Source organism: Lissotriton vulgaris, chromosome 5 (genome assembly GCF_964263255.1).
Source record: "Lissotriton vulgaris chromosome 5, aLisVul1.2, whole genome shotgun sequence".
NCBI classification, from domain to species: Eukaryota; Metazoa; Chordata; class Amphibia; order Caudata; family Salamandridae; genus Lissotriton; species Lissotriton vulgaris.
In genome coordinates this window covers 749,966,702-749,988,374 of record NC_141693.1, presented here as the reverse complement: position 1 = coordinate 749,988,374, position 21,673 = coordinate 749,966,702, and the positions used below count along the sequence as shown (strand labels likewise).

The 21,673-nt window shown below is 46.2% G+C and overlaps 1 protein-coding gene across 1 annotated transcript in view; it reads right to left on the bottom strand.

Annotated features, from left to right (window-relative positions):
- LOC147711497 (basic phospholipase A2-like) overlaps positions 1 to 21,673 on the bottom strand; it is a 213,224-nt gene that overhangs the window by 168,498 nt on the left and 23,053 nt on the right. The window contains exon 2 of the mRNA XM_086920193.1: positions 19,657 to 19,801. Within this exon, the coding sequence (XP_086776319.1) occupies positions 19,657 to 19,801 (145 nt within the window). The remainder of the gene's footprint in view (positions 1 to 19,656; positions 19,802 to 21,673) is intronic.

Genomic DNA, 21,673 nt, shown 5'->3' with positions numbered 1-21,673 from the left:
TTTCTAAAAAAAAAAAAACCTTGGCATCCTAATGAATGAGAACTTGTCCATGAAAGAATATGGGAACTCAAGCTCTGGATCATGATTTGACCTGATGCTTATGCGTAGGACAGCCTTCCTATGGCTACCTTTGCAGACCAGGAGTTCACTCACCCAGGCACTAAATGTGAGTCACCTGGATTATGGAAAAGTGCTAATGGTTGCAATGAATGAGGGCCTTTTTGCCAAACTCCCGGTTATACAGAACACGGCTGCCCACGTGGTCTGCAACCTGCCATCTTGCTTTTTTTCTGAACTCATGCTAGGATCCTTGCACTGGCTTCCCCTAAGAAAACATACCTTCTTTAAGTTTCTATGTCTAGTCCGTAAGTATTTACATGGAAGTGGTCCATGCTACTGGCAAAATAAGCTGCAGCCTTACATCTCGCAGTCTTAGGTCTAGCGAGCAACTGCTACTATGTCCCTGGCACATTTGTATGACGAGATATAGGGGCTATTCTTTTTCTTTTATGGCCCACCAACATTGTAAACCATTACCATTACATTTACACACATGCTCTGACCTAGTCTCATTTAAAAAAATCCTTAAAAACATGGCCTTTTTTATCATTAGATTCTGTTAATTGTATCTTCTGACTTGTGAGGGTGCTCTCGAATCAAGAAACCTTTCACCCCATTGGGGGTGATTCTTGTGCTCAATAAGTCTAAATAGCATAGAAAAACAATCTTTTCCTGTGGTTTCGGTATTGAAGAAGTTGAGGCCAAACCTGTTTGGCACTTACTTCCGGGTTCAGACTTACCACGGGTACCTCAGATGACTCATGCATATGAGGGATGAAAATCCAAAATTGTAAAGGTGGTCCATTTCCCTACAGGGTATGGACTTCAGGGTGTAACACAGACCAGGAGTAGACCATGCCAATGCTGACGGGTTGTCCAGGTTTTTCCACCTTAGTGATGAGAACTCCCTGGAAGTTGGGTAGATTTCCCCACTTGTTAGACCTGTCATCCTTATGGTGGGCTTCCTCCAACCTTTTGCCTACTTACCTCTACTTTTTGCTGCATCTTTGTGTTGGCCTTAGGACTCTAAACACTTTACCACTGCTGACCAGTGTGCTAAAGTGCAAGTGCTTCTTCCCTAAGACATGGTGGCATTGGTATATACCTGACTGCCATATTTAGTTTACCTGTAAGTCCATTGTAAAGTGGTATACTGTTAGACTTGGCACTCTTGGCATGGGTCTACCTTCCATTTTTTGCTGCTGCCTCCTGAGTTTTTGCTGGGCTAGATGCTTTGGGCACTTTGCCACTGCTGTTCAGTGCCAAAGTGCAAGTGCTCCCTTTTGTAAATTATTGTCATGGATTAGTTATTCCATGATTGGTTATTTGATTTACTTGTCAGACCCTAGTACACTGCACATGTGTGCCCAGGACTTGTAAATCAAATGCTGCGGTGCGCTTGCAGCACTGATTGTGCTACCCACAGAAGCAGCCTGTAAAATATGACTCAGGCCTGCCATTGCAGAGCCTGTGTGCTATTTGGAACTGCCATGTCGACTTGGCAAGTGCACACTCTTTATGAGGAGGTGTTTTTTCTGTTTTTTCTGTTGGACACTATACTGCTAGTAAAGACTCATTGGTTACAAAATAAGGTGGCCCACCTCTTTGGACAAAGAGTTCCCCTTGTTTGTGACTGTGATGGGTTTAGTGACGCTCATGCTGTACATCATTGTAAGCAATACTGTATGTATAATTGGATAGTTCTTTCACATTATTATATTTGGTATCGCCACACACCTTCTAATGCGATAGCAATTTATTCGCCACTTAAGGACACTCAGTCGCTTGGTCTGGGCGTTACACTCATAACGTACTGCCCCTTATAGTCAGACATGATCGTGAAATGGCCGATCTTTCCCGCAAGCAGACTATCCTTGCTCGCAGCCCAAGCTCGCTCTTGTGCATATGCATGCATACTTTTTAGTGTGCATGTGCTCTAAGCGCACAAACATCCATGAGATTTGGGGCGTAGCTAATTCCCATTAACCGCTCTATTTAGTGTTTTTCATCCACTAAGGACATTGTTTGCCACAAGAACTATGATTCCCAGCGTGTGCTCCAAGTGCCGAACCGTCCATGAGATTTTGGGCTTAGCTAATTCCCAGTAACCGTTCCATTTGGTGTTTTTCATCCACTAATGGACATCGATTGCTACAAGAACTGTGATTCCCAGCATCCCTTGCGAGTACACGCCCAACGTGCAAGCGCGGCGTCGTATGCTGTGATGCAGCGAGACCTGAATACAAATATGGTGCTGCCGACCCGTAAGGTACCTCCCCGAGACGGCCCAAAGGGACACCCGGAGTACCGACGGTCAGGTGAGTTTGGCGTCTTGAGTTTGTAATCAAGCTTACAATACACCGAGGCGCAGTTTTTTAATTTCCTGGTCGCGAGAGATCGCATGCGCGTAGGGGCATACATGCTGTGGGCTGGCTCTGCGCACAATTACCGAGTTTGTTTAACAGTGCTGCTCGGTTACAACGTTCCCAAAGACACGAGCCATTTCAGACTCCACCGAGCAGGTCGAACTCCCCGGGGGCAGATACTGGCTGCCGGCTGAGTGATTGTACATGTCACGATGCCGAATGGCAGGGTTTCATACAGAGGGTGCTTCCCGCTTCGTCCATACTGCTAAAGCGGTGAGAATAACACAGACAACCAGCACCCACACAATAAGAACTGACATACCCTAGACCTTGAAAGCAACAGTTCTAAAGCACATCTGGGTATGTCTGGTCCTATCTAACTATAGACCCTCAGAAGTCATAGTCTCCATACCAGTATTAGTATCTGTATCATAGTTCTTGAGCGCTTCCTAATATAACGCTAAACTAATTAAAGACCAGCCTTATTTTCCTAAATACCATCGGGTGCACTAGTTGTATTTATAATTTTGATATCATTTACCACTGACCATTTCCCTAATTTGCTCCTTTCTATTAGAGGGGTGCTCTACCTACCTGAGCCGCAGCCAGGTGAGGCGTAGTACCATCCGCCAACCTAACAGGTAAGCGGATTACAGGCTTCATTATGAGCCTTAGATGTACATGTAATGACACATATTGGGATAAATAGTATGTATACCTTCCATTGGTCGTACTTGATAATTTTTCTGGCACCAATATTTGTTAGCCTTTTTCTTGTTCGTCTGTCTGTCTGACATCAATACTTTCCTACCCTGGACATCATCAAGTACCCTGGAGGACTTGTACACACCTAGGACGTCCAGGTGACACTATTGTAACGTAATGTAAACTTTTTTTTCACTTATTTTGATTTTATGCAGTAGCGAGATTTGGTCCTGATGTAAGCAGCGGATACCTTGATGGGTCCATAGACTACAGAAACATGTTGACCAACATTATCTAAATAGTAGCTATTTGTTTAACCTACTATGTTCCCACACTGGTTTTATCCATTGGAAGCATGAGAGCTACCTAATAAATGTATTTTCCTCCCTGCTCTCCAATTTTATACATCTCACTTCGCTTACACAGTCACTCACTTCTTTTATGCACTGCTTTTCACTTATCAGAACACGGTCACCTTCTACATACCCTCAACACACTGGGGCATCCACTTTAAAGATACCAAGTGGCTGCAGGAATACTCTCCTTGGTGTGAGGAGGCCCAGATGATGACAAGGGCGGTACCGGACGATAACTGATGGGTACTTTCACAGCTTGGAAGTATCTTGTCGTGCTTGAATCACACTTTTTGATTTATAGTTATAATTAGTATTGAGTTGGACGTCAGACACTGATTGACAGGTAGTTGGCTTAGACCAAATTATCAACAAGCATTGGAAATGCAATAGGTCTCGCAGTAGTAAAGTTTGAGCTATAGGTGTTATTTATTTTTTTGTTTTTTATTTATGTGTTGTTTTTTCTAAATAGCGAAATTAATAGCTTTCTTCTTTACAAAGCCAATAGTTATAATTTTTGTAAATGTGACACCTCTAGCATTTGTAAAGCAACATGTTTTGTATTAACGGGACTTATATGTGACTTATATGTATTGAAATAAAAAAAATCAATGGCTTTAAAAAAAAATTAATAATTAATACGTAAATAAAATGGATTTTATTTTATATTGCCAATAGCTTAAAGTTTATTAAATATATTTAGTTTAAGATGCTGTGGTTGCGCTGAGTGAGGGTGAGTGAGGGTGAGGGTGAGTGAGGGTGAGGGTGAGTGAGGGTTGAGGGTGAGTGAGGGTGAGGGGTTGAGGGTGAGTGAGGGTGGGTGAGGGGTTGAGGGTGAGTGAGGGTGGGTGAGGGTGAGTAAGGGTGAGTGAGGGTGAGTGAGGGTGAGTGATGGTGATGGTGAGGGGTTGAGGGTGAGTGAGGGTGAGGGTGGGTGAGGGTGAGGGGTTGAGGGTGAGTGAGGGTGAGGGTGAGTGAGGGTGAGGGATTGAGGGTGAGGGGTTGAGGGTGAGGGTGAGTGAGTGTGAGTGAGGGTGAGGGGTTGAGGGTGAGTGAGGGTGAGGGTGAGTGAGGATGAGGTGTTGAGGGTGGGTGAGGGTGAGTGAGGGTGAGGGTGAGGGTGAGTGTGAGTGAGGGTGAGTGAGGGTGAGGGGTTGAGGGTGAGTGAGGGTGAGTGAGGGTGAGGGGTTGAGGGTGGGTGAGGGTGAGGGGTTGAGGGTGAGTGAGGGTGAGGGTTTGAGGGTGAGTGAGGGTGAGTGAGGGTGGGTGAGTGAGGGTGAGTGAGGGTGAGGGTGAGTGAGGGTGAAGGTGAGTGAGGGTGAGGGGTTGAGGGTGAGTGAGGGTGAGTGGTTGATGGTGAGTGAGGGTGAGGGGTTGAGGGTGAGTGAGGGTGAGGCTGAGTGAGGGTGAGGGGTTGAGGGTGAGGGGTTGAGGGTGAGGGAGGGTGAGGGGTTGAGGGTGAGTTAGGGTGAGGGTGAGTTAGGGTGAGGTGTTGAGGGTGAGTGAGGGTGAGGGGGAGTAGTTGAGGCTGAGTGAGGGTGAGTGAGAGTGAGGGTGAGTGATGTGTTGAGGGTGAAAGTTTGAGGGTGAGGATGTTTTTTTTTTTAAATTTCGAAAATAATTGCTTTGTTATTTACAATGCCAATAGTTTTATGTTTCGTAAATCTGACACATATTGTAACACAAAATGTGTTGTAGCACTGAGTGGTGTGAAGGTGAGTGGTGTGAGGGTGAAGGGTGTGAGGGTGAGGGGTGTGAGGGTGAGGGGTGTGAGGGTGAGGGGGGTGAGTGTGAGGGGGGTGAGGGGGGTGAGGGTGAGGGGTGTCAGGGTGAGGGTGAGGGGGGTGAGGGGTGTGAGGGTGAGGGGTGTGAGGGTGAGGGGGGTGTGGGTGAGGGGGGGGAGGGTGAGGGTGAGTGTGAGGGGGTGAGGGTGAGGGTGAGGGTGAGTGGGGTGAGGGTGAGGGGGGTGAGGATGAGGGGGGTTAGTATGAGGGAGTTGAGGGTGAGGGGGTGAGGGTGAGGGGAGGGTGAGGGAGTGTAAGGGAGAGTGAGGGTGAGGCTGAGCGGGTGTGAGAGGGTCAGTGAGGGGGTGTGTGAGAGGGTGAGTGAGGGGGTGTGTGAGGTGGTGTGTGAGAGCGTGAGTGAGGGGGTGTGTGAGGGGTGTGTGAGAGGGTGTGTGAGAGGGTGAGGGTGTGTTAGGGTGAATGAGGGGGTGTGAGGGGGTGAGGGTGGGGTGTTGAGGGAGTGAGTGTGAGGGTGTGAGGGGTGAGGTTGAGGGGGTGAGGGTGAGGGGGTGAGTGTTAGGGGGTGACTGTTAGGTGGGTGTGAGTGTTAGGGGGTGTGAGCGTTAGGGGGTGTTATTTTTAGGGTGTGTGAGGGTGAGGGTGAGTGAGGGCGTGTGAGTTTTCGGGTGTGTGACGGTGCGTGAGTGTTAGTGTGTGTGAGGCTGAGTGAGGGTGTGCGAGGTTTTGTTACACAGAGGGTGTGTGACGGTGTGTGAGGGTGAGGGTGTGTGAGGGTGAGTGTGAGTTATTTGGAGTGAGTGTGAGTGAGGGGGTGTGGGGGTGTTGTTGTGAGTGTGAGGTGAGTGAGCGTGTGTGAGTGTGATGGGGTGGTAGCCCTTAAAAAACACGGGAGGGAGGGCATGGGGCGGGGAGGGAGGGTCACTCATCCGCACAAAACGACGGCAAAAAGATCCTTCTACATCTCAAAAACGCTTACCCTGAGAACTGGACGTGGTGGAAATGAGAAACTCGCCCAGGCCAAGGTCGCAAGAGAGGAAACTGTGACACGGATACAAACATATCAACATATATTTTATGTAGCACCGTAGGCTTTATATAAACGTTTTATTTTCAACGAACCAAATGTTACTTATTGTTTTCACTTGCTTCGGGGTTTCCAGCTCATGGCTAGCTGCAGGTAGCCAACGGATTTCTGCAGCACGTGCATTAACTCGTCAACCTATCCTACACACTAAATTTGAAATGGAAAACAGGCAAAAAGCACGACGTGTAGCCGTAGTGATAGTGGTTAAAGGAACGCTGACACCCGAGGAATAGGGGGACGGGTCATAAGCGGCCTGCAAGCAGTTAAAGCCACAAGAGAAAACAAGCCCTTGGGGCGGGGTGCTGCAAAGCAGGACAGGCTGTGGTATGCACGTGCAACAGGATATGAGGCAGCCTGCGCCCATGAGGACTCTCTCGAGCAGGGTTAGGTGCACAGTTTGTTTAGAATGTGTCCGTCCTGTAAGCTGAATGTTGCACCTTTGAACTTGTCGCGGGAAAGGCAGAGTTTTGTTTTTAATATACAAAATGTTTTACCTCTGCAGAGACGTCTGGTCCTCGAGGAAGGAATGCATGGTTTCCCAAAGTCCAGCAGCATGCCCTACTCCCAGAGTCGAGGCGAACATCCATCACCCCATAAACCGTTTCCCACGGCTTTTTACGAAAGTCAATAGATTACAGATATAAACAAGACGGAGGGAAGGAAGATAAGGGGAGGGGGGAGGAGAAATGCGACACGGCGGGCAGGGGAGGGGGCGGAGCGGGGAGAGGGAACAGACGAAGGAACGGCAGATAAGGGGAGGGGGGAGGAGAAATGCGACACGGCGGGCAGGGGAGGGGGCGGAGCGGGGAGAGGGAACAGACGAAGGAACGGCAGATAAGGGGAGGGGGGGGGAGAAATGCCCCCTGGAGGTCTGAACCTGGTGCTTACTTCTGGAGGGCGTTGAAATCACCCTGTGAGAAGCGGCTTATTGTGGCTCGAGGGACGGAGGGAGAGAGCAGCAGCCCGGGTGGGGCTTTTTCCTGTGCGCGGGATGTTTGTCAAGCATGGTCGCATTTCAGTTACAGGAAATGGTACCCACGTGAGAGCCTGCATACTGACCGCGTTGCTCAATGTGGGAAGCACGTGGTGGCTGACGGGGGGTGGGGGGGGGGGGTATATGGGGTGTGTGCGTTTGAACATTGTGCACCTAAAGCAACTGCTTTCAGCGTTGAGGAAGCAATAAATGTTTACGCTCTTGAGCAGTCATCTGTGCAACTCCCAAAATGCACAGTAATCGGCCGAAGCACACTTGCGTGCAGTTGTGACATTAATAACTCCCTTTTAGGGTTGGACGCTTTGCTGTGAACTCCGTGAACTGCAAATTATTGTAATGTTGTTTCTGAAGAAAAAAAGCAAAACTCACACTTTTTTCAATGAAAAGTAACAATATAGATACTTCAAAGTTCTGCTCAGACTGTGGAGTATTCCCCAATCATCGGTGTGCTTATACATTGCGAATTCAGAGCTACAGATTTATCTATACTGGCCGTAGGCTGCTTTGGAGCGACACGGCGGGCAGGGGAGGGGGCGGAGCGGGGAGAGGTGCGACACGGCAGGCAGGGAAGAGTAGGAGGAGGAGGGGGGAGGAGAGTAGGGGAGGCACGGCCTAGCGGCCGTGCAATCAAGAAGTGAGGGGGCGGGAGAGTCGTCAAGGCAGGCGGCTGGGGGCATGTGCACGCGCTTTTAAGCTCAATGCGCATGCGCATTGAGCTTAAATTTCTCGTGCACTGCAAGGAATCGACACGATTCCTTGCAAGTTGGATAAAGAGTGGATAAGCCCCCATAGTCTCGCTTGCTCGATGCGCATGCGCATCGACAGGCGAGACCTAAAAAGGGGGGAGCGAAGACGTGGTGCTTAACGGCACCAAGGTGGGCGCATCCTCCTCTCCTGAAAGTACAAATAATCAAAAAATCAAAAAGGTCCACCTTACGTAGAGTTAGTGTATATCCTGGTGTTATGTGAGTGAATGGGAGTGAGTGTCAGTAGGGTCAGGAGTGATAATAATGTTTTACCACAGAAAATAGAGTGTATGTACAAAAAATATTTATCAATGTGTATAGATATAATTTATAAAACATTAGTGAGTGACAGGGGGATCTGACCCCGGTCCTGACGAAGGGGCATGGCGCCCCGAAACATATTGACCCGCACAGGAGAGTAAGCCCATTAACTTGCTTTATCTCTCCGCATCACTTTTTTAACAATACCAGCCAGTGTTTATTAAACAGTTTTTTCTACAACTAGGCCAGGTATTTTTTAACATCACTTTTTATTATCACTCCTGACCCTACTGACACTCACTCCGATTCACTCACATAGCACCCTCAATAATAAAAGGTGCTCCAGCGTAGTCGCTTGTCGCAGCACTGCCCCGTCCCGCAGCGGGGCAGGAAGACCCCAATGATGAAGCATGACACCAAGGGCCCTTTTGGTGTGTGAGGGGTATTTTAACACACATTGTGTATTCCATGAACACCAAGATATACACTAACTCTACGTAAGTTGGCTTAGACCCACAGTTACGTTTTGTTTTTTCACATTGTCTTCTTTGGGGGACGTATCTGTGCTTGGTCTTCAAACATTCCCTTGGACCCTCTCTTTATTGGTTTTTTCAAGTGCACACACTTGCCAGTTCACAAACCTTCCCTTTTCTGCATGTTAGTCACCCCTAAGGTAGACCCGAGGTACTCTTGTGGGCAGGGTGAATTGTATGTGAAAGGCAGGACTTGCCCTGATGTGTTTGGCATGTCCTGATAGTGAAAGACTGCCAATTTCATTTTTCACTATTACAAGGCTATCTGGTCCCATAGGCCAGAATGGACAGTTTGCTTATACGAAATTATGAACATAACTGACCCTGGGAAAAAGATAGGAAAATAAAGTTTAGTATGCCTGAACTCAGAATGTTAAAGTGCATCTTTTAGTGTGGGTGATTTTTACATTCTGTGTCTGAAAATACCACTTTTAGAAAGTATGTATTTTCTTGCCTAACCATCCAGTGTGCCTCTGCTATGTTTGTGTATTGTATGTCTGGCTGTTGAATGACAAGGGCTGGAGTAGGGCAGTGGCTCCGGTAGTCTGATGAGTCAGGGCTCGGCTGAATGGACCTGGGTTGAATTTAGAGTGGGCGGAGGAGATATCTTTTCCCCTGCCTGGGCCAGGTCTCCTTTCAACAATGCTGTCTACACTTCCTGCCAGGCAGCTGCACCAGAGAGGACAGAACTGGTTTTGGCTGGGTACAAACACTCTGCCTTCAGGGAGCAAAGGATTTGTGTGTATAAAAAGTGGGACCCAGTGCCCAGAACTTAGATCACTTCTGGGAAATCAAGAGGAACCTTAGCCAAAGAGACGAGCCGGAGAAGCTGAAGAAGAATACTACCCATGTGCTGTTTGCTGTCTGGGGTTGGCCTGCAGTGGCTGCTTGCTGCCAAGTAAAGGAGAAAAAGGACTTTGCTGTATGCCTTGTCACCTGCTTGAAGAAAAGAGCTCCAAGGGCTTCAAACTGAGCTTGCCTCCTGTTCTGAAGGCGCAGGGACACAAAGACTTCACCACCAGCTCCCCTGAATTTCCTTGCAGGGAATTCCAACCTGCAAAGAGGTGCCTGCTGCTGTGTAGGACCTCTAGAGACTGTTTGTAGCTGGGAGCTGGTAGGTCGACGCAACGAGGAAGAAGTGTGTTGCATCCGCACCGATTCCCGACGCATTGCAGAGCCACGGGAAAGAAGCATGCTGCATCCGCACTTGGTTCCGACGCCTCGCCGAGCAACCAGGAAGAAGCGTGCCGCATCCACACGAGGTCCCCACACATCGCCGAGAAAACCATTGCAGCACCTGCCGTGAGGTTGCAAAAGTTCACCCATCGTACCAGATCGTTGCATCGCGCCGCCATTTCATCGTATCACACCGGATCATCGCAACGCATCAAGGCGCCATCTTGTCGCATTGTAAAAGGAACACAGTAAGAAATAGACACATCCCCTCCTCTCTGGTAAGGACAGGCGCATCGCCTCCCCTGCACTACAGTGTGGAACAGACGCATCGCCTCCCCCGAAGCAAGGAACTGATGCATCACATTCCCTACTTCCCTTGTCTGTTTTGCGTGACACATCTAAGGTACTTTTAGGAAAAGTGCCGCATTTACAACTTGCATTGAACTGAACTAGTTCTACCAATTAAAAACCTTATTTTTGAAACTGTATTGTGGATTTTTGTCGTTTGGTCTTGTTTTGATTTAGATAAAGATTACTATTTTTTCTAAACTGGTGTGGTGTCCATTTGTAGCATTTTCACTGTATTACTGTGTGTGTTCACAAATGATTTACACACTGCATCTGAGAAAATCCTGCCTGCTTGTGCCAAGCTACCAAGGGGGTGAACAGGGGTTATTTTAGGAGTCTATCCCCCTTACCCTGACTAGAAGCAAGGGCCCCTATTTGGACAAAGGTACCTACCTCTGCCAACTAGAGACCCCCACTCCTGACCAGTGTGCTAAAGTGCACATGCTTCTCCCCTAAAACATGGTGGCATTGGTATATACCTGATTGCGATATTTAGTTTACCTGTAAGTCCCTTGTAAAGTGGTATACCATATACCCGGGTCTGTAATCAAAATGCTCCTAGTGGGCCTGCTGCATTGATTGTGCCACCTTCACAAGTAGTGTTTCAAACTTGTCTCAGGGCTGCCATTACAGGGCCTGTGTGTTCAGTTTACTGACACATCGATGTGGCATTTAAAACCACTTGCCAAGCCTTAAACACCCCTTTTATTACACATAAGTCACCCCTAAGGTAGGCCCTAGGTAGCCTAATGAGCAGGAGGCTCTGCAACTAAAAAGGTATGACATGTTCTTCCAAGTTTTACTTGCCCTTGTAGTGGCAAACAGCTAAATAGGTTTTTCAATACTAATGTCTTAAACATTCCTTGTATTAAATATAAGCCACCCCTAAGGTAGGCCCTAGGTAGCCTAAAGAGCAGGATGCTCTGCAACTAAAAGGTAGGATATGTTATTTTGCGTTTTACTTGTCCTTGTAGTGGCAAACAGCTAAATACATGTTTCAATACTGAGGCCTCCACCTCCCTTAGGCTAGCATTGGGAAGTCCTTAAAAAATGGTTACGCTGTAATTCCTGATTTGAAAGGAGTAGCTAAATCATGTTTAATATATTTGGAATGGTAATGATAAATCATCTTTAGTGGTAAAGTTGGATTTGACATTGCTATTTTAGAAATGCCACTTTTAGAAAGTGGACGTTTGTTTGCTCTTAACTTTTCTCTGTGTGCCTGCAGCCTGTCTCCAATACACAGCTGGGCTAGGGTGATAGCTACACGTTATGCATTCCCTCCAGACAACCACAAACACAGGAAGGTGAGGCTCATCTGTATTCTGAGCACTCATCTGCATTCTGATAGGTCTTTCTGGGCAAGGAGGAATTGGAAAGGCTGACACACTTCATTAGGTAGTGTCCTTTCCACACACAAAGTACTGCTTTAGCCCCACAGATGGTCTGGCAGACAGGACTGGGTTGAAAGGGATCTTTGTACACTTCAGAGAGCTCCTTTGAAGTCACTGTACATTAAAGGCACTTTGGGTATACATACTGGGGCTCTGACCCCACCAAATCAGTACACTACTGGACCTGGGAACAACTCTGCTGGACTGAACCAAAGACTGCTCTGTTGTAAGGATTGCCACTTTGCCATGACTGTTCTGTGGAACTGCTTCTCTCCTTTGCTGAGCTACCCTGCAGTCTGTCGATTTCTGCCCTGACTGCGGACTGGACCCATCTCACTTGAACCCAGAGTGACTCCAAGGGCTTGCTGGCTTATGGCCTATCTTCTAAAGTCTCAGGGACACAGAAGACTTCCTGCAATACTGCTGGTGCTGCTGTACCCTGCCAACTTTGAGTCCTACCCTTGCCTGAGGTGCCCCCTCCCAGAAGTCGATTCTGCAGCTGATTTCTGCAAAATCCAATGCTTCCAAGATTGCGTGAGAAATCGCACTGCATCGCCTTTCAATTCTGACGCAGAGGCTGCTCGGTGACAGCAGATCCACAGCCTGCGCAACTTGATGATGACGCTCTGCGTGGCTCAATGGCAATGCATTGCATTCCCTTAAATAGAGCTGGGTGAGGATGAAGGAACCCCTTTGCATGGCTCTATGATGCAGTAGGCTCTTGACCCTTGCTCCAGCCAAGTTATTTCTTCAGCAGAACCTGTATGGGTCTAGTAGCCGGCCTGCTCTCCATCGCGGTCGGCCTGAAATTTGGTTTTGTACCGGTCCCTCACAACCTCAATTAACCTTTTGACCTCTAGTGACTTATAGGCATTATTGTTGCATTTATTCTTTTTAAATTCATATATTGACTACTACTGATTGGATCTTTGTAGTTTTAGTCTTGTTCTAATCAGATAAATATTCTCTAATTTTCAAAACCTGTGTGGAGTCTTTTTGTGGGGTTTTCATTGTGTTACTGTATGTGTGAGTGTGTTGCACAAATACTTCAGACATTGCCTCTTAAGTTAAGCCTGCCTGTTCTGTGCCAAGCAACCAGAGAGTGAGCGCAGGTTAATTTAAAATGTGTTTCTAGCTTACCGTCACTAGGATTGCGGTCCCTACTTGGACAGGGTGCATACCTCTGGCAACTAGAGATCCAATTTCTAACACCCTTGTTCCTCTTACAATATGCCCCTCTGGGCCCAATGCCACATATGTGAAAACTGAACACAGAATTAACAAGCATTTACAATGCAATGGTCTCGGCATCATTAAAGGTAGAGCTATTGGCATTGCTCATGACATTTCTTTTTTTTTCTTTAAATCATAAATAAATGGCATTGTCATTTACATTGCCAATACACAGCACTCTGCACTCAACAGCACACAGAACTCTGCACTCACTACTCTGCACTCACTACTCTGCACTCACTACTCTGCACTCACCACTCTGCACTCACTACTCACCACTCTGCACTCACCACTCTGCACTCACTACTCACCACTTTGCACTCACCACTCTGCACTCACTACTCACCACTCTGCACTCACTACTCTGCACTCACCACTCTGCACTCACTACTGGAGAAGTGTGGCTCACTGGTTAGAGCAGGCAGACCCTGAAGCAGAGGTCAGACCCGGGACCAGGGTTCAATTCCCAACGCGGCAGGGTCTTGAGCTCAAATGTCCACGGACTCGATAATTCTCGCTTCGGTGCCTGACCTAATCATGGGTTCACACTCTGCAACTCTGGGCATTAAGCTTGCTTAATCTCCACAACGGCCCCCCGCGGCGGGATACCTGGCTTTCACCTTGGGGATGCCCGTTAGGGGCTATCTCACAGGGAAAAGCCAGGACGGGTTCCCAAGGCAAGCGCCGAGATGCCTCCGGGTAGTCGAGCGCTATATAAGAACATACGGAAAAAAAAAAAAAAAAAACTACTCTGCACTCTGCACTCACTACTCTGCACTCTGCACTCACTACTCTGCACTCACTACTCTGCACTCTGCACTCACTACTCTGCACTCTGCACTCACTACTCTGCACTCTGCACTCACTACTCTACACTCACTACTTTGCACTCACTACTCTGCACTCACTACTCTGCACTCACTACTCTGCACTCTGCACTCACTACTCTTTACTCTGCACTCACTACTCTGCACTCACTATGATGGAATTGTTGGATGAGTAAAAGGGTGGCTGGATGGACTGCATGAAAGGGTGGGAGGAAGAACGTAAGAATGGATGTGTTGAAGGATTGATGGATGAGTGAAGCGGCAGATGGACAGATAGATGGATTGATGGATAGAATGAATGGGTGGATGGATGGACTGAGTGAAAGGGTGGATGATTGAAAGTATTGATGGATGGATGATTAAAAGGATTAGTGTAAAGATAGATGAGTGAAAGAATGGCTGTAAGAATGGATGAGTGAGAGAGTCGATGGATGAATGAAAGGGAGGATGTATGGATGAAAGGCGGGATTTATTGACAAGTGAAAGAATGGATGGGTGAATGAAAGGATGGGTGAATGAGTGAAAGGGTGTTCGGAGGAATGGAAGAGTGAAAGGATGGAAGGCTGGGTGAAGGGTGGATGGATGAATGAGTGAAAGGGGTGATGTTTGGAGTCAAAGTTTGGATGGGTGGACGGATGGATGGATGAGTGAAAGGGTGGATAGAGGGATGAAAGTGAAAGGATGGATGGAGGGATGGAAGAAAGGATGGATGGGCTTATGGATAGGTTTAGAGATAGATGGATAGGTTTGGAGATGAATGGGCGTACAGACAGAATGGTGAGAGACTGACTGATAGATGAAAGAATGAATGGATGGCAGAATGTAAAGGTGAAATGATGGATATCAGTGGGTGAATGATGAAAGGATGAAAGGATAGATGCTTCGGTGGAAGAGTAAATAGAGCTCCTATGGGGAGGATCACAGTGACTTGCTTCGTGCCTTAAGAGCTTTGGTTCAAAGTGAGGGACGTGTCCATGCAGCAAGATGATGGTAGGATAGTTCAGGGGGTTAACGGGCTTCCTGCATAGCTCTATGTGTCATCTGTAGGGCAGATTTCAAGCCCAGTAGGGACAACTTAGCTATTTGTTGTTGGAGAATCGACAATGTGACTATCATTGACTCGATAAATAAATATATGGGGCCTCATTAAACCTTTAAAGTAAATGATGTAAAAGGAAACACAGGACAATATATTCATGTAGTTGCTGAGCTGAACAACGTGAAACAAGACAAGTCCACCCCGAGTCAGTCTGTTTTACCCCTTTTAGCAGGCGGGCGGAGGGAGGGGGGAGGAGTGGGACGGAGGAGAGCTGCAGGCGGAGGGGGGGGGGGGGGCGGGACGGAGGAGAGCTGCGGGCGGAGGGAGGGGGGGAGCCGGACAGAGGGGAGCTGCGGGCGGAGGGGGGGAGCGGGACAGAGTAGAGCTGCGGAGGGAGGGGGGACGAGCAGAGCAGCTCTGGAAACCACCACCGTCTTTCTCCGAGGCAAAGCAGAAATGCCTCGGAAAAAGCATGGTAATTTTCGCATTCTGGGGCGTGTGTTTTGTTGTTCTGAGTGACTGGTGACGTCACTGGCGAAAGAACAGGAAAATGTACGCCCCCAAATCTGAAAAAGATGGAGCCTATTCGGAGGGACGGCTCTCTCCTCCAATGGCTGGCCTCCGTTTAGGAAGCCAGCCAATGGAGGAAGAGCCAAAAAGAGGGAGGTTTAAAGCAGCCCTCTTACTGACAATAAATCTCGGACTTCCGGTCTGCCGATATTACCTCGACCTAAAAATGCACCTTAGGAAGAAAAATAGGTGTGTTGCCCTGAAGTCCAATATATGACTGCATTTTGGTAATTAATCACAAGGAGTAAGAATCGCCCTGATGGCAAAGGATGTGACTTACCTGCAAGCCACGAGAAACACATCTAGGAATAACTTGTCAAAAAATACACAGCAACTGTTTAATTTAATAAATAAGTGACAACGCTGAGCCCCATAATGATGTTGATCTTGAGAAGCTGAACAAATGCATGAAATCCTCCCATTCTAAGTTGCCTTTAACTCCGTTGGGAGAGAGTTGGTATGGAATTAGGGATTCTATTTATGGAATAGGAGTAACCTGTCTTACCCAAAATGATCACAATTTGCCCTAATTTCGGGGAATTTACGCTGATATTTAACACTTGCTTGAGCAGAAGGTAAGTATATGACGGAACTGGTGTGGTATGAAGGTGGGGGGATATGAAGGGCATATGGGGTGGAAAAGCTTTGGCATTTTTGGGGGAAACATTGTCCGCTTCCTTGTGGTGCTGGATTGAGTTAGCTGGGCTGGGCTGGGCTGGGAATCTTTTCTCTTATGTTCTTTTGTCTGCTTTACACCTGTTTTGTTGATCTGTTTCAATTATGATAACATCTGTGCAGTGCTGAAGTGGAGGCCGCCATTCAAAAAGGACATTTTTAAACCCTCTGATACAAGAAATTGTTATCAATGACATAGCCAACTAACCCACACCATTATTATCTTATAGGCAGTGGTTTAGCACTTATAGATTAACACCTTTAATGACCAACTGCCTCATAAATATTATATAAAGTGTAATTATAAATGATTTTTGTAAAGTAGTAATTTAAAAAACTCTTTTTCATGAAAACTAATGGCAAATGAATTTGCAGAATTTAAGGTTCATTTGAAATTGATTGAGAATTCATTACGAAATAATAAGATGCCACTGATTATTCCTCCACATCACCCCAAGTACTTTTCGGTACTTTGTTTAATAATGAATTTATACGACCTAAATGCATGGACTTTTCCAGTCCGAAGAACCACAGAAAACACACTTGAAGTGGTGAAACAGAGAAATATTTAGGTTTCACTACAGATAATAATCTTAATTTTAAACACAACTGCATTGAATTGTAGAGTAGAATCAATAGTATTTTAGTGGATTAAATAGTCTTAACAGAATGTATGGTGGATTGACAGTACGCCTCTTTAAAATATCCTGGGCCTCATTTATGAGGCTGTGCGTCACTTTTACGCCGCCGGTGCGTCACTTTTTATGATGCACCAGTGGCATAAAAAATGCACCTTGTTGTGCCATATTTAAAAAGTGACACATCTAGGTAGATGCGTCACTTTGTAAACCCCTGCACCACATTATACATGTGCCAGGTATAATGTATGCAAGGGGGGCATATTGACGCAAGGAAGGGTCGTAGAAGTGACGCAGTGAAATCTATGAGATTTCCCTGCGTCACTTTTAGGATGCCGTTGCGTCAAAATCTTGCACCTCCTTCATGGCAGGTGTAAGACTGACGCAGGCCCTTTCACATGGGGCTTTCATCATGTCCCAAGGAGTATCTGTAACTCCTTGGGACATGATGCGTCAAACATTAAATATGACGCATCAGGAATGTCGCAAGGAGTGCGCACTGAGAAGTGATGCATCGCTGCTTTCACGCATATTTCAGTTGTATGGCTTGGCTGTTGTGCTGCATTCTCAAACAAGCATTAGTTATTGCAATAGGTCTGGCTTTAATGTGCAAATGCATAGAAAAACACAGGCATTCACAAATGGCATTTTCATTTCATGCATGGCATGCACAAATTATATTTATCAAATTAAATCCTGTGCCGTTGGCTTTGCTGTTACTGGAACACAAAGTACCAAAATGATTGCTTTCTTCAGAGAAAACTCACATAGTTGATAAAGAACAGATTGTGACAAACAATGTGACGATTGGGTGTTCCTTTCAGACCTAAATTAGCCCTATATGTATTCTAATAGAAGAACTTCCTCTTAGGAGGAAGATACGCCAAATAGTCAATAGCGTGAGGTGAGAGAGTAACAGTGTTCTTGGGGCAGCCAAACCCCACCCTATGTATGCTTTAGAGAACTGGTAACAATAAGCCTTGTAGACGGCTGTGAAAACTAGAACTGAAAAGGAGAGGCATGTATTTTCAGTCTCCTTGGGGTATCTGCACCTATGTACATTCCAAAGAGCCCCTAACGCAGGGGACTACAAATTGGGGGGTGGATACCCCTTAGGGGGCCTTAACTGATCCCAGGGTGGGTGTCATGCTCTGGTTAAAAGAAGCATCATGCTGACAGCAGTGCTTTGCTTTAAGCTGAAAACAATTATCAGCAGTAAGCCTTTTGTAATGGGCCGTTACGAACATAGGGGCATATTACCAAGGGTGGCGATATTGAATTATCGCCGCTTTAGCGGCCGTTTTCGGCCGCTAAGCGACGATAATTCCATTGCCCTATTACCAAGCTGTCTTTAGCGACCTGCTTTGCATGTCAGCGATATTTATCGCTAATGACATGCAAAGTGGGCGTACCCAACCCGTTAGCGACTGACAGCAGTCGCTAACATCGCTATCGCCTATTACCAAGAAAGGCGAAGCAATGGAAATTTTCACGCTAAGCGCGAATATCGCCAAACGCTAACGCCTGCAAATACCAGTTCTTAGCCATGTTATTCAATGGGAGGTGGATAACATGGCTAACAGCATTTGCACGCTAATGCGTGAACACCGCTGGTTTTCCAGCGATATTCACGCTAACGCCTGCAATATTATCGCTTTTGAGATAAACGTTGGTAATAGGACGTTATGTCAGCGATAATATTGGGCGAAGCGCGGCGTTAAAAAAACTAACGCTAATGTTGCAATATTAAGATGTTGGTGATGGGGATTGAGCTATCTTGTGGTGTCACAAATTATACACATAGGAGCACTGTAAATGAAACACAATATATTACTAATCATTGTTTATTCATTGTTTTGTTTTGCCCGCATGAGCTCGTTTTATTGTCTCCTATGCTGGCATTCTCACTGAAAATACTGATCAGGAATTAAGAACTGCTCTTATTTGGAAGCATTGGTGTTCAATCTCAATTCTTATGTCGACATTCTAAGCATAATTGTATATCTGTCTTCCACAAGCTATGTGGAACCCTATTGTGATTTTATTTTACCTTACTTTGTCCTCTTACTTTACTATAATTCAACCCGGAAAAACCCATGTCTATATGTATTATTGTTTGTATTCATCCTCTCCTTTTTTTTTTTTTTTCATTTCTTGACCAATAAAAACGATTTGAACACAAAAAAAATAACGCTAAGCTCTGTTAGCCATAAATATCGCAAACTGTTGGTAATATGCCCCATATTTTGTCATTTATATCTGGCTGGAAGTATGCGCCATAAAGGAATGGACTTCCAATATTCTTCAAACCTCCCCTGCCCCATTTAGGATAATCATACTGTGGATACTTTTACAGTTTAGTAAGGCCTGCCTGACCAGAATGGTATGTTTGTCAATCATGTATTTGATTGCAATTTAAAGAAATGTAACAGAACTTAACTGTCGTGTTTAAATAAGTCTGGGCATATTTAAATATTTAAATATTTTCAATTTAATAGAATAATTGTGAAAAATTCTGGTGGGGGGGGCAAAGATTTTTTTTTTACCGGGGAGGGGGGTGGTGTGGGGACATTAAAAAGTTTGAAGACCGCTGCCCTAAGGATTTAAAGGTACAGTCCTAAATGGTCTGCCTCTCATATTTAAAATTAGGACCATTTTGCCCACATCAACAAATCGGCATCCTCTGCGTGTCAACATCACATGGAGTCCTAAAAGCCTCCGTCCTCTGCACTGTGCTTTTTTATGACTTTAGGAGCGCCAAGCTTAGACCAGGACTGTGCACCCAATCACAAGAAATGCGGTATTTGATGATCTCCAGAGGATTTGACACATTGTCCTTCTTATGGAGTTACTTTAGGTTCTTTTCAGTTCAGAAATATAACTTATTTCTGCATGCTGTGGTTACTCACCAGTCTGTTGCATCCACCGGTTCTCCACCTCCTCCCAGGCCACAGTGGCAACCATAGGAAGTGTATTCAGGCATTGGATTCTTCCCTGTAACCTTTTTAATCATGCTAGCAAAGTCCAAAATACTTCCGTGAGCCACAAGACAAACTGCAAAGAAACGAAAATGACACAGTACGTTTGAAAGCAGGTCTACGTAAAATCTTTGTTAAGCAAATGTACATTTGCTTAAATGATGAGTTTAGAGTTTCACTTATTTTTTGCAACAGTTAACTTTTTTTGCATGTATGCTTTATTGCATAGTTTTCTTCTGGGGGAGACTGGTTTGTATAGAAAATATCTCAGATTAATCTGTTGTATGTGGCGATCCTTTCTTCGGTATCTCACGTGATTTTATTTAGAATTGACAACAACTTTCAAGCAAAAAACTGGCCAATTGCATTTCTCGTAATTTTCCGTAATTGTCTTTTAAAATTATCCGTGTTACAGGCGGGAAGCATTTCCACATTTTACTACCCTGTCTGAAGGGGAGGGGCTCGGGCCTGAGTGCGTGGGGTGCCATCAGTGGCATAACGAAACATGAGGGGGTCCCCCTGCAAACTACATGGAGGGGGCCCCCCTCCCATCCTCCGTGTCAGTCTAGAGCTCTGAGGCTAGCGACCCGCCATACTGTAGCGGAAGCGGGGCGATTGTTACGCCACTGTCACCAATGCAGCCGTTATAAGTAACACTGGATGGTGGAGTTAAAGGTTGGGCTTAGTCTGCCAGCAGGCTGTCATAGGGGGTGGTCCATCCCTTACAGGGCCTCTGCCATCAGTAGGCCGGGGAAGTTTGCCCAATTTTAGGTGGGTTTCCTGATGCAGACTCCTGTCATGATATACAACACCGGGCCCACTTATCGTTCAGTTTTGACAAAAGTGCATCCACTGCTCCTTCTCGTTTCCGTTTAAAAACATTAGACAATGCGACAATGCAGTATTTCAAAGCAGATGTAACTACAAAGAGCACATTTTGATAATACATTTTTATTTTTATTAGACAATAGCAATCTTGAGAGGCATTGCATAGGTTCATACACACTTTGACCCCAATTCCATCACAGTCTCTCTCTCTCTCTCTGTCAGTCAGTATCTCTCTTTCAGTCAGTCAGTCTATCTCTCTGTCATTCAGTCTCTCTTAGTCAGTCACTCTCAGTCAGTCAGTCTCTCTCTCTCTCTCTATGTCTCTCTCTGTCAGTCAGTCAGTCAGTCCCTCTCTGTCAGTCAGTCTCTCTCTGTGTCAGTCAGTCTATTACTCTCTGTCATTCAGTCTCTCTCGGTCAGTCTCTCTCAGTCAGTCAGTCAGTCTCTCGCTCTCTCTCTGTCTGTCAGTCAGTCTCTCTCTGTCAGTCTCCCTCAGTCAGTCTCTCTCAGTCAGTCTCTCTCAGTCAGTCTCTCTTAGTCAGTCTCTCTCTCTGTCAGTCAGTCTCTCTCTCTCTGTCAGTCTCAGTCTCTCTCTCTGTCAGTCAGTCTCTCTCTCAGTCAGTCTCTCTCAATCAGTCTCTCTCAGTCTGTCAGTTTTTCTCTTAGTCAGTCTCTCTCTCTGTCAGCCAGTCTCTCTGTCAGTCAGTCAGTCTCTCTCTGTCAGTCAGTCTCTCTCTGTGAGTCTCTCTCTCAGTCAGTCTCTGTCAGTCAGTCTCTCTCTCTCTGTTAGACAGTCTCTCTTTCTCTGTCAGTCTCTGTCTCTTTCTCTCTCTGTCAGTCTTTGTCAGTCAGTCTATCTCTCTCAATCAGGCAATCTCTCTCTGTCAGCCAGTCTCTCTCTCCCAGTCAGCCTCTCTCTCTTCCAGTCAGTCAGTCAGTCTCTCTCAGTCAGTCATTCTCTCTTTACCCCAGTCATTCAGTCTCTCTCTCTCTCTCTCTCTCTGTCAGTCTCTCTCTCAGTCAGTCTCTCTCCAAGTCAGTCTCTCTCCAAGTCAGTCTCTCTCTGTCAGTCTCGCTCAGTCAGTCTCTCTCAGTCAGTCTCTCTCAGTCAGTCAGTCTC